Source organism: Balaenoptera borealis (genome assembly GCF_965194805.1).
Source record: "Balaenoptera borealis genome assembly, chromosome: 6".
Taxonomy (NCBI): domain Eukaryota; kingdom Metazoa; phylum Chordata; class Mammalia; order Artiodactyla; family Balaenopteridae; genus Balaenoptera; species Balaenoptera borealis.
Genome location: NC_138863.1, coordinates 29,279,677 through 29,293,410, shown reverse-complemented (window position 1 = coordinate 29,293,410; position 13,734 = coordinate 29,279,677). Strand labels below are relative to the sequence as shown.

Below are 13,734 nucleotides of genomic sequence, written 5' to 3'. Positions count from 1 at the left end.
AGTCCTTATTCTTAACAGTTCGTGTTTAGCTGTAGTTAAATCCTTGTGTTAAAAAGTATCCATCAAGGTTAAACCCTTATTTTTCATTGACGACATCTTCAAGGCAGTGGTAACATAAAATGCCTTACTGCAAAGAAAACTTTGTAGGAAAACTTTGCCGTCAGAAATCCACTTCCTTTTTTATTTTTTTAAAACCTTATTTGTACAACGACTACTTCCAAAGTAACCTTGCACCTTTAAGACTGTGTATATACACATTGTGGTAGAAATGGAGAAAGCCCATATTGCTAACATACCTTTTTAACGGAAATCTTAATGTCTACCTAGGGTCTCACTTTAGTCTCTGTTAAATGCATTTGATATTTTTAAGTAGAAGTTTTACTCTAATTTTTATCTCTCTTATAACCCCTTCCCCTACAGGAAAGCTACGGCATGTGTTTTCTTTCATATTTAGAAGCGACGTGTGTGTGTGATCTTGACAACTTTAAAGCCATTTGAAAGTGTTTCAGTGGCTAGGAAAATGAAAAACAGAGCAGGTTCCTTTTTATGGAACCTCAGACAATTCAGTACTTTAGTTCCAACAGGCAGAACTGTGAGGCTGTATCCTTCGGGGTTTTGCAGACCAAAAATTGTTTATTCAAACTGGAACCTTTTCCAAAGTTACTTAAGTAACTTTGATAATAGAATGCAGTCATCTATTAGATATCTCTTTCAGGATGCCTTAATTTTTAAATCAGGAGGTGATGGCTTTCAAACAAAGGACATAAGCACTGTAACAGTCCTTACAGTTGACAGACTACTTTGTTCTAGAAGACTGTCCTTTAACTCAGAACACTTTGTCTCTGATAATGGATTAAAGAAAAACTTTCATCTTGAGCCTTCCAATGAAGATGTTCTCACCAAGAGAACAAAACCAACCCCGATCAACTGTAGAAAACTGTCTCAGGAGTGTAATTCCCTGAGTGATGTGTTAGATATATTTTCAAAAGCACCTACATTTCCTAGTAGTAACTATTTCTCAGCCATGTGGACAATTGCCAAACGGATGTCTGACGACCAGAAGCGCTTTGAAAAACAATTGATGTTTAACCACCCTGCGTTTAGCCAGCTGTGTGAACAAATTATGAGAGAAGCCAAGATCATGCACTACGACAACCTGCTGTTTAGTCTTCATGCTATGGTGAAGCTCGGGATTCCTCAGAATACGCTACTCGTACAGACTTTGCTGAGGGTGGTCCAGGTAAAATCAAAAGGAGCCTTAAATATACTTTTACTTGGTTTAGCATATCTTGAAAGAATGATGGGATGTAAACATGTAGCCTCCTTGAAAGAAACTTATCTTTGGAATGGTAGTTTATATTTGTTTCTGCATAGATATTATATGATTTAGAGACCTTAAGTTAGCCAGATCTTTTTGCTGTAGAAATTTATGAAAGCTTGCCCCATTTTTCTTCTCTGGAGTTGAGTAATAGTGAATAAGCTAAAATGGGAAGAGGTACAAAATATACAAGGAAAGGTTGGGTAGTTGAAAGAAGAAGAGAAGGGAAGGGAACTAGTATTTATTGACTACCTGTACCTTTTTCTTGTGTTGTCTTATTTCATCTTCACAATAGCCCTGTAAGGTTGATGTTACCTCAGTTTAGCAGATGAGGAAAGAGATTTAGTGATGTTAAGCAACTTGGCTAAAGTCACACAACTACTGGATTGATTTATTCATACAGTAAACATTTATTGGGTGTCAACTATGTATCAGTTACTAGACTTGTCACTGGGGATGTAAAGATATAGAAGACATGATCCCTGCCCTTATAACCTAGAGGGGACAACAGATATTTTGTAGGTAATTACAAAAATAACCAATGTTCATCTGATGAGTCATACATTTACTATGTTGTAGGCATGGTGCTGAGCATAGGGAATACAGTTACAAAATAACGGCCACATAGAGCTTTCAGTGCAATGAAAGAAAATTATAGAGAATGTATTACAAGGGCTTCAAACCTAGTCAGGAGTATGCCTTCATTATGGGAAGAGGTGATGGGGGAGGAGGATACAGGATTACTGTTTGAAGCAGTGATAGGTACAAAGTTTGAAAAGAGGATTGTCTCATGTAATTCTCAGTGTAGTTTTTAAAAGTAGGTATTGTTACTTTCATCTTACCGATTAGGAAATTTAGGCTTAGAGAAGTTAAATAACTTGCCCAAGGTCACATACCTGTTAGTGTCACTATCTGTAGGTAGTTGATAAATATTTGCTGCGTGAATGAACAAACACCTCCACATAGTAGAGCTAAAATGCAAGCCCAGTAGGAGATGATGTCTAAGCTGAGTCCAAGAAATGGCCAGCACTTAGAAGATGGATAGCGAAGGGGATGGTGGTTCAAGCAGAGAAGACTATATGTTCAAATCCTGGAGAATAGTTCGCAGAGCTGAAAGTAGTTAATTGTGGCTGGAAGTACAGAATACTGGGGTTGTGAGTTTGAGGGAATGGGGAGGAAATTGTGTCTGTGGTTGTCAAGGAGGAGGGGTTGGGTGTCGTGGCAAGGCATGAGGTTGGGGAAAAAGGGGATCAATCGTGAAGAGCCTTTTCTGCCTGGCTAAGGAGTTCGGATTTATCCTGTAGGCAATGGGGATCCAGTGAAATATTTTAAGCAAAGGTCATCAACATGCTCCAATTTGTATTTAGATTACTGTGGGAGTGGGAAATGGAATGGAGGAAGGAGCCACTTTTAGTTTCAAACAAAGGAGTCAGTATCCTGTTTGATGTCACTGAAATGACGCCAGATCGGCTGAGGAAAAGATGAGTTCATTAAAGTAATCATTTACCTTTTAAGAGTGGACTCTTCAGACTTATGAACTCAATGATCATAATTAAATAATTTTTTTTGAAGACAGGAGTTTCCTGAGGATGATCTGATATATATCCTATTCTACTATAGAATTCAAGAATTGGGTTCATAGGTATATGAGAGTTTTTAACTTTAACTTTTTACATTACTGTGATTCCATGCTCTTGCCCAGGAACTAATTTGTTTGTTGTGTGTGTGTGTTTAAACCGCAGAATATCTGTGTTTTTTGGTGGACTGCGTTTCCTATATAGTTATTTAAAAGTGATTACAGTAAGTCACTCTACCTGGTCAGTGATGCTCTAAATGAATTTTGGACAGGTATTCACATCAGCATAGTATCTGCATTGGTGAGGAATGAACAGTGGATATTTGGGGTCAGATTATCTGTACGTATAATTGTATCTCACTAACATGTTGGAATGTTGCAAAGACATTTTAGCTAGGGATGAAATATGTCATCAGTGAAGTTTGCCCTTCAAACACATAGCCAAGTGGTCTTTTCTTTCACAGTAGATATTGATGGAATGCTATAAATTGTTAATGGAAACCCTCTCATGGGAATGAGACCTTTTTTCCTTCCAGCAGTATCCATTTCTTATCATTATCTCGTTCTGACTTGAGACTTTGTGACTAGTTAGTCATGTATTGTAATTTTAGCAAAAGAGCATACATCTTTCAGATGTGATCACAAGTACTCTTGTGAGGTGTATAAGCTAGTTGTGATTAAATTGTAGAGCACTAGGTAAGCTGTGTTGTTACTATTTGCTTTCTAAATTAGGCCATTTCTAGAACCTAAATTAGTACCCTAATTCAGAGGATTTGAAAGAAGGATCCATGGAGCCTGGGCTCCTCTTGGGATCCAGGTAGTGCTGGTAAAATGTGACAGCAGATGTGAATTAGAAGGTTCACAACTGAGGTTGCAGTTCGATACCCAGGAAAGGATATAGGGAAATTGTAAGCGCAGCTGTGTAAGATTCTTTAGGGATAGGAAAATTGTCCTGTAGCTCTAGTATTACTGCAGTTGTCATCATGATGGCTTTGGGTCTCAAGAAGAGGTAAAAATAATGTTTGATAAAAGTTATTTCAGAAGGGGAGGAAGGTAATCAATATCAAATCATTTTCAGTGATAACGGAGAATGTAAAAAAAGGGTTGATACATAAAAGAATGTGTATCAATTATTTGGAAAATTCGCTTACATATGACATCTTGTTTTCCAAAGATGCTGTTTATTGTGGACTGACTCTGTGAGTTATTGGTTTGATACTTAATCCTTTAGTTGAAAGCATCAGTTCAGTGGTTTTGCTTGGGTGAGATAGTCTACTATGAGCTCATCACCTGTGGTATTTTTGTAATTATATTTCAATAGGAACGTATCAATGAGTGTGATGAGACATGTCTTTCAGTTTTGTCAACTATCTTAGAGGCAATGGAGCCATGCAAGAATGTGGATGTTCTTCGAGCAGGATTGCGGTGAGAACTCTCTTACGCTTTCTTCAAGTGCCTTTCTCTGTTTCTCTTAAATCAAAAACGAAGATGAAAGTTGAGCTCCCTTTTTTGGAGTGGGGGCATGGAAGACTCTGTTAGTAGTTATGGTCTTTAATACCTTATTAAACTTAAAATAGTGACTCTGGATCAGGTGAAGCTGGAAATAATGCTTCTTTCAGGGTCCACCATAAAATAAAAGGTGTGGGTAACATTAAAATCTAAAATTATCTTAAAACATAGTACTGATGTGGGCTGGGTGATAACTGATATGTACTCAGTTCATAATGGTTAATTGGGTACTATGTGGAGGTCACATGACACTGGCCCAGCTTGAAAAGGAGGTTAAGTTTTACAACTTATAAAATTGATGCACCTAATCTAATGTCATAGGTTGATGAGAATAATTTTTAATTCCCTTTTTCATTGACTATGCATTGAGATGTCTTAATATAGTCTCCTGATATTTGTTCATGCATAAAGACAGCAAAATAATGTGAGAGAAAACAATACTAGGCTGGTCCTGGAGCTTTCACTATTTGCACTCTCTTGGACAGGTAGATCATTTCTTTGGGCTTCATATTCCTTGCCTAGAAGTAGAAGCTGGACCAAATGACTTTTAAGATTTCTCTCCTGGTTTTAAGATCCTAGGACTGTGGTATTTATTGTGTTTGATGACAGGATGCTAGTTGATCAGCAAGTTTGGAAAATAGAACGTGTCTTCACATTACAAACTGTAATGAAGTGTATTGGAAAAGATGCACCGATTGGTCTTAAAAGGAAATTGGAGGTAAATACCTTCTGAATTTTCTCTGTTGTGTAAAATTTGAAAAAAATATTTCCTGTGATTTGCTATCACCTCCTAAAGTCAGTTTATTAGGAGGACATTGTGCTTTTGGATGTAACTTTGCTAAAGTGAAATAATAGAAATAGATTTATTTTTATCTGTATGTATATTTACATGTATTTATCTATATATCTGTTTGTCCGAGTCATTTTGCTTAAACTTTATCCTTTTTTATTTAAATATAGGAGTTTAATTTATCTTGCCACAAATGAAAAATTAAATCTAAGTTTACTTTTCTTTAGATGAAAGCCTTGAAAGAATTAGACCAATTTTCTGTTTTGAATAGCCAGCACATGTTTGCAGTACTGGCCGCCATGAATCACCGCTCCATTGTCCTTTTGAATGAGTGCAGTAAGATAGTCACAAGTAAGGGGAATTTTTCTTATATGATTTGTAGCATCCGATCTGTTCTGGACTATATTTGTTTTGTTTGTTTTAACAACTTTGCTGTTATATGAAAAATATCTGATGATATGGTTAGATCTAAATTTTATTTTTGCCTATAGTGTTGTTTTTTTTTTTTAACAAAATATAGTGCTATTTTTTCTAAAGAAACAAAAGTACTGTGTATATAGTATCTTGGATCCTACAGTCAAAACCATCTGGTAATTCTTGTTTCTTTAACTCATTCTTAAAGGTAATATCCATGGGTGTCCTTTTAAAATATTGATCAGCATATTGCAGTCTTGCAGAGACCTCCAATACGTTAATATAGATCTTTTTAAGGGAATAGCAGATTATGTGGCTACAACTTTTGACATGTGGAAGTTGAAAAAAGTAAGTATGTTAACAGTTTAGAAGAAGCCTCAGAAACTTTCAAGAAACGTATTAATTTATTTAGCATTCGAAATAATTTTTCTATCATTTTAAAGTGGTTTAGATTCCAAAATATTCCAATGCTAAATCAGCTTGAAAAACTAGCTCCTTATAATTTTTGTCTGGGGGTTACCTATTAATATATATTTTCAATGTCTGGACCATCTTTCTATCTAAAACAAAAATTATATTGTCCAAAGTTTGTTTTTCTATTTGTTTTTCAAAAGGTTGTATGGTACTTTGGTTGGATACTAAGGATTATTTCTGTCTTTCTACTTTTCCTTTATTAGATTTAGAATAATGGGGATAGGTGATGTGAGAGGCTTAACGCTTTTTGAAGAATAAACTGTCATTACTTAATGGTCATGTCTGTTTTCTATTTATGGAAAGTTTGCTTGTTTCTTCTAGAGTAACAGCCTTAAAATTCAGGGCATGTGTTAATAATTAAACATCTAAATGAAGCAGCTGGTAAAAACTTCTTTTTGTAGTAAAGTAGTGGTAACCATGTTAGGTCACTGGTTTAGTTCACTTTGGAGGGTGAGGTTGAGTTTAGTATGGAAATTGATTTTGGAAAGAGAAGTACTTATTGTGAGAAAGACTTAAGAGGGAAATGAGAGGTGAACTGGAACATTTAATCATCGTATTTCAGCTCTATTCTCAGTTATAGAAATTAGTATTGAACATAGAAATTTTTGAGTTATCTCTTATCTGTTAGAATCTAGGAAGTGTCTAGGTTTGGAAGGGAGAGCAGTTCAAAATTGGCTTGGTCGTTTTGAAAAACTTCAGAAGAGGTGTATTTAAAGGTAATTTTCAGAGCTGTTGTATGAAAAGCGTATAGGAAAAGATTTATTTTAAATGAGATGGAAATATGGAAACCGTTGTGTGCTCTGGTTCTCAGCTTATAAAAAGAGGTTGCTTGTTAACTCGATACTCTGATTCAAGAATAACTGGAACAGATTTTGTAAGGAAAAGATAATTGTTCCTTTTAAGGGAATGTTTGATCAGTCAGGACAGTTCTACTGCGGTTTAAATTTTTGGAGATCTAAAAGATTGCTAATAGCATACTGTAATTCTTAAGAAGTTTTCCCTCAATTCTTTCTTTTTTTAGGTTCTTTTTCTCCTCATCTTATTTGAAAACTTTGGCTTTCGACCTGTTAGTTTGATGGACTTGTTTATGAAGAAAGCAGCAGATGAACCTGGCTTCCTAAACGTGAAAAGCCTTGTCTCTATTCTTCATGTGTATTCTTCTCTCAATCACTTCCACAAATGCTGGACTCACGAGTATGTACTTGTTCTTTTTTTACTTTTTTATTGCCACATATCGTATTTATAGAAAAGATTACGAAGCTCAATGAATTCTTACTTGCGAACCCATCCATGGCCTTCATCCATGTCCAGAAATTAAACATAATATTCCTTATTTATGAAGTTAAACAGAATTTTATTTTATCTTTGCTAAAGATATGTGCTTTGCTTTTGCCAGTTTCTTTGTTCTTTGCAATATATTTGGTAATTCAGCATAGGAGTTTTCATTTCAAACTCTTCCCCCAGCTTATTCCCTCAGCTCCTGAGTTTATAGTTTAGTTTTGACCATAACTCTTCATTTGGTCCCAAACTACTGCTTTCTATTCTTTTCATTTTAACCACAACCGTGCATTTCTACTATTAAACACAGCAATTTCTCAAACATGCTGTGCTCTTTCATCTTCTTTCTACCCAGGACATCTTTCCTTCCTCTCTAGGTCAGTTCTAAGTTTCATTAAAAACCAGAAACGCATATAACATGTCATTTGTCATTTGTTAGAAGAGTGATTAAAAGTGCAGACCCTGGAGACACCTTGCTCAGGTTTGAATCCTAGCTCTGTGATTCATTAGCTACTTAACTTTGGCAAGTTACTTATCTGTGCCTCAGTTTCTTCATCTGTTAAAATGAGGATGAGAAATAGTTATTTCTAATCATATTGGGTTGTTATGAGGATTAAATGAGTTAACCTGTGTCAGGTTCTTAAGGCAATGCCAGACACACAGTAATTGTTAGATTTAAAAAAAAAACTAGAGTGTCTGTCATAGAGGCCTTGGAGGAATAAACTAGGGCAGTTCTGAGGGTCTCAGTGGCAAGGTTCACTGGCCATCTCTTTGCCATCGAGTAGCTTGACTCCAACAGCTTTTTGTCCCTGTGGTTTTCCCTCAAAATTCAGATTTCCAAAAGAGAAAATCTGATTGAACGAGTTTGGGTCACATGCCCATTTCTTTGGGGCAGGTAATCAAAGAAGTGCTGGGCCAAGAAAAGCAGCTGCCCACTGTGCTCTCCATTGTTGTGAAAGACTCAGTTCATACTGCATGTCATGTGCCTTCCCTTAATTGTCTCCATCAGAGCCCCTGTGCTTGTCATGTCTTATATAACTCTTTGGTGGAGCCTTGACACATAGCTGCAATTATTTGTCAATAAGCCTGTCTCTGCTCCATAATTGAAAAGCGCTCTAGAGCTTTTTAAACCACTTTATCGAGGTATGAATAACAACGTGTAAAATGCTGTGCATATTCAATGTATACAACTTGGTGAGTTTTTAGCTCATTATTCTTGATTCTTCCTTTTCCACTAACATTCTCCTCCTCCTCATCTAAGTTTATTTGTTCATTTAGTCGGAAAACTTGTACCAAGCACTCATGTACTTAAGACAAAAATGAATAAGACATAATCCTTTTTGCAGTTAAATATAGCATGAACATTGGAGTGATAGAGTTTTATACAGTGTATATAGGAATAGAGGAGGGATGTACCAGGATGCTAGCCTGGCGAAGTGGAGGGTCAGAGTGGGTGCCAAGCATCCTGCCTGGAGGAGTTGGTACCTGAGCAGATCTTGAAAGATGGATAGATAGGAGTTAACATTGGAGAGACCATTCTGAGTAGAAGGGACTCCATATTCGAGTCAGGAAGGAAAGAAACAGCAGAGTACGTGCAGGGAACGACACAGATTTTGGTGTCGCTGAAGCATGAGGTAACAGCATAAGAAGTGGGATGCGAGGAGACTGGAGAGGTGATTACCGCTGGGCTCCAGATCAGTCCTCTGCAGCCCCGCTGTTTCTTGCTGCATACTCCAAACTCCATCAGTTCTCCCTTTAATAAGTGTTGCCCCACTGTTGTCTCTAGGACCTGTTAGCAGTCCTGCTTAGCCTGTCACAGCCTTCCTCACTCGTCCATCTGCTCCTCACGGGACCTCCCAGTTGATCTCAGACATTTCCCTTTACGGCTCACTGGTACTGAGGGCTTACTTCCGGGCCTACTCGCCCTGCTGTGAGCCTCGCTGCCTGTGCCCCAGCCTCGCTGGTTATTACAGTGTGAATAGCATGTACTTTCAGGCGTTAGTTTCAAGTGGTCTTCCCTTTTGCCATCTTTTCCACTTAACTGAAATTCTCCTTATCCCCAAAGCTACCCTATCTACCTTCTTTCCTGTACACTATCACAGTACTTTGCAAGTATCAATACTTCCTTTTTTCTTATATAATGATATATAGCTTATGCCCTAAGAGTCAAATTGACCTGGGTTCAAAGCGTATCTGTGCCGTTTATTAGCAGTGCCACCCTGCACACGTGACCTTACCTAATTTTGATCTTTCCTCTCTTCCTCTGTGCTTAGCTGCTTTGTTATACTGCGTAACGTTAGCTCGGGTGGTAGGATTAGGCTATCAGTTCTTTTAACTCAGAGTATTAATAGCTAGAGAATTTTAATTGATTATAAAACTGCAGTGGAGTTCCAGGTCTTAAAGACTTACTCATGATAAAAAAATCTAGCACAATGGTTAAAAGCCTCTGGACCCTGACAACTTGGATTCCAGTGCTGTCTCTGCTACTTCCTGGCTGTGTGTTCTTGGACAAGTTAGTTGACCCTGCTTAGCCTGTTTACTCATCTTTATTATGAAGAAAATAATGATACCTATCCCATAGAGTTTGAATAAGAATTAAATGAGTTAACGCTTATAAACATTTGCCCTGTGTAAGACATATAGTAGTAGCTAACATTTATTGAGTGTATGTATTTATTACGAGATAGTCACCGACCTGAAAGATGTGTGAAGACTTATTGCAAGCCTGATTGTTTTATCCCCTTAAGGCTGTCAGTTCTCTGACACCTCACTAGCTCTGCCATGACCTTGTCTACTCTTCATATTTGAAAGCTGACTTTCCTTTCTGCCCCTGTAGGTTCCTAGAAGTTATGGCTAGTGCTCTCACTGGTAGTCTTCACCACATCTCTTCTGAAAACCTGTTGAATGCTGTGTGTTCGTTTTGCTTGATGAACCATTTTCCCCTGGCCCCTATTAATCAGCTTCTTCAAAAGGACATCATCCATGATCTGTTGACGTCAGGTAGGATGTCAGTGCACAGTGGTGACTAAAATAAAGCAGTACCGCCAGGCTACCAGGTGATTCTGATTGGGGTCTCAGTTGCAGCAGTGTTAGTTAAAACGTGTGGAGCGGGTGCTCCTGATGAAAGGACCAATGATGGTGAAGTCAAAGGGCCGTGCTTCAAACCAGCAAACCGACGGAGGCTCCTTTAATGACAGATCCTGCCCATAGACGGCAAGAATAAGAAACACAGCGTCATTGTTCTTTTTATTTACACTTCATGCACCTGTGCAAAGGCTAAATGTTCAGGTTGTTCTTTATGCCTTGATCAGAGGTGTTTGTACTTCTAATCCTTATGTGTCACGTTTGAAGCCAAGTTAAGTCAACTTTTGCAGCTATAAACACTTTGTCACTCATGGCCTGTAATGAGGGCACAGCTGTTAGATCAAGAAACCAAATAGTTACCAAAGTAGTGAATTTATTTACTCTTGGAACCAAATTAATTGTTGTCTTTCAGTCTTTACTGTTAAATAAGGAAAAGCAATATCAGGCTAGATGTGTAAAATTTGATGATGTATCTGGGAATAGAGTATTTTAAATCCTTTTAAAAACAACAGTATGAAATTCCAGAGTTGAAGTGTGGAGAAGGAACACCACGTGCTGATTTTTCAAGCAGTCTAACGTGGAGGAAACAGCCGTGAACCCAGGAGACCTGGAATCTAGTCCCAACTTTGCCTTTAGTTAATCAGGAAGCATTTTAACATTCCTGAGCATTTTCCCATCTGTTCAGTGAAGAGTTGAGGCTAAAGCACCTTGAAAGATATTTTAAAGTTTAAAGCATTATCAGGGCACTGACCTACACACTGTGGGACCTCGGGAGACACAGAGAGATTCCTCCTGATACGAAGCAAGTGATCAGAATTATAGGTGCATTAATACAATTTCTTAAATGTAGCATTCATATTTTTCTTAACTATATATTTTCGTTCTCTTTTTTTATTAGGTGACGTGGAGAGGAATGTTCACAAGCTTCATGTTTTGGCTGCCTGTCTAAAACTTGAAGCTCCTTGTCACAAGGACACACACTTAGTTCTGCCACAGCTGCCCCCCACGCCATTACATCCACATGCAAAGGTTGCCGAGGTGCTGAGTAGCCTTCTGGGAGAAGGATGCTTCTCAAAAAGTGTATGGTTGCCACATAATTATTATATTGGTATGGGACTTTATATAATTTTCCTCTATTTTACTTTTTTTCTGACAAAAGATAAGGAGTTTACTGCAGCAGTCTAGTGTGGTGCAGCATTGGCTCTGGAGCTGGCCTGCTGGGTGTGGATTTTCACTCTACTACTTCCTAGTGCTATGCGTTAGGCACTCAGCAGCCTCTTTCCTTATCTGTAAAATGGCAATAATAATAGTACCCATCTCACAGGGTTCCTGTGACCAACAAGTGAGATTATACATATACAATCCAGACTAGTATTTGGCACATGGTAAATAAGCTCAGTATAGCTTACCTGCTGCCATTATAATTATTGGTAGTAGTAGTATACCTTTTCAAACAAAAAATCACTTTGAGCAGTGTTTGAAAAATTAGTATCAACTTTTTTCTTTCAGATTTTGAAATCAGAATGGATGCTAACAGGAGCCAAGTGCTTCCATTTTCTGACGTGGATGCGGTAACTTCTGCTACAAATATTCAAAGGTTGTTTACACATACGCATTTGCTGAACTTTCTAAATTTAAATCTTAATTCTCAAAGACTTCATATAAATAGCAGTAACAATACAAAGACCTTATATTTGTATAGAGCTTGTAATGCACCGAGGGACGTCTCATCCATTAATCTACCCCTTAGGTGTAAATGTGGGACACTGTGGTTGAAGACAGTGGATTGGAGTTGTCCATTTAATGAAACAGGCAATTTTTTAAAATCAGATTTTAAAGCTAAACAGTTCAATAAAACAATGCTAATATAATTGAAACCATCAGTGCAGTGTAAATTTTTGACAAGATAATGCAGTAGTGATCATAAAGAATGACGGCTTCTACTAAAATCAAATACCCAAAAAATATTTTTCTCTACCACCAAACCTTTCTAAAGGTAGAGAAACTTCAGCTTTTTAATTAAGCTGTATTGTATATGGATCAAACCATATTGAAGTTAGTTAGAAGTAGTTTCCTTGACTCACACAGTACAGAGGGTATTTCTGGGAGAAATTGATGCTACTCCCTGAGAGAATATTCTGCCTTGTAAGCATCTGGATCAGGTCATATTGCGCACACCCTGTGTTCAGTCATTCTTTGCGGAAAGGCTCTACTAGGGCCTGTGGGGCACGCAAAGATGAGTCAGACGTGGATCCTGACCCCAAGCGACCTGCATCCCCTACTGCTTTGTAGCACATGCACATAAGTATGGTAGAGAGAGGTACAGAAAAAGTCTGTAGGGATTCAAACTCTTATCTCCTCATCCCTCTCCACTCATACACAGCTCTGTAACTTTTGCGCCTTTCTAAATCCATCTAGCTTGTTCCTTGGCCATCTTTTTCAGCCACTATCTTCCTTCTACATATTACCCATCTTCCCTCAAAAAGAGGCTTTCTCTCTGACCAAGTTGAAAGATCATTTTTCTTTTTCAGGTATTCATCTGTTCTGGCATAATAATATAATGTAGTAGTTCTCAGCCTAAAGTACCGAGAAAAAGTGAGGAATCAGTGTTCCTTTAAAGATATGAAATTTCTCTTATTTTATCTCAGATAACAGCCAGAGTATAACAGAAGACAGTAAGGATACAAATGTCTTTTTCTCCCCCAATGAACTTAATCTTTCCAAAAGGCCATGAACAATGAAAAACAAATTACACCTTCCACATTTTTGTTACACGTATACATTTTATCTCTTCAACAGTCTTGCCTATCTCTTAGTGTTTTCTTTTTTGTATTTGGTCTCCCCATTCTGGTTTTTAAATGTGTCTGTCTCTGGGAGACAATATGTACAAGCAGAGCATTTTCCATTTGGTATTTACATCAGTGCTTCTAGTAGCATAAATAATTATGTTTAGATCAGAGATTAGCTCTGCACAGGAAAGCCCTAAAATGGGTGCTTTCATATCTGAAAATTTTCCTCATCGAGAATGTAGCCATTCTTAAAGATGGTTAAGGGATACTGTTTGTATAAAGCATTTTTGTAAGCTTGTGGTTCCTAAGATAGTCTTCATATACTGGAATATCTACATAGTCTAGGTAATGAGGAAGTGAAGGACTAACACCGGAGGGAATGGTGAGGAATGTGGTTAAGTGGAGAGCTCAGCTTTGAAACCTCCAAAGAACGAGGATGCAGCAGGATTGTACATGGTCATCTCATTAGTAACTGGTCTCACGTTTTGTGTTTTTGTTTTCA

At 37.6% G+C, this 13,734-nt stretch overlaps 1 protein-coding gene across 4 annotated transcripts in view; it reads left to right on the top strand.

The window, feature by feature from the left end:
• The window catches only part of FASTKD2 (FAST kinase domains 2), a 62,658-nt gene that overhangs the window by 417 nt on the left and 48,507 nt on the right, over positions 1-13,734 (top strand). For 2 of the 4 annotated variants that reach the window (XM_082397067.1, XM_082397066.1), the window contains exons 2-10: positions 421-1,240; positions 4,216-4,319; positions 5,013-5,121; positions 5,421-5,544; positions 5,816-5,955; positions 7,103-7,275; positions 10,196-10,359; positions 11,342-11,551; positions 11,953-12,040. In XM_082397067.1, coding sequence (XP_082253193.1) covers positions 521-1,240; positions 4,216-4,319; positions 5,013-5,121; positions 5,421-5,544; positions 5,816-5,955; positions 7,103-7,275; positions 10,196-10,359; positions 11,342-11,551; positions 11,953-12,040 — 1,832 coding nt within the window. In that variant the 5' untranslated portion in view covers positions 421-520. The remainder of the gene's footprint in view (positions 1-420; positions 1,241-4,215; positions 4,320-5,012; positions 5,122-5,420; positions 5,545-5,815; positions 5,956-7,102; positions 7,276-10,195; positions 10,360-11,341; positions 11,552-11,952; positions 12,041-13,734) is intronic. The other 2 variants (XM_082397068.1, XM_082397069.1) reach the window with 2 other exon arrangements.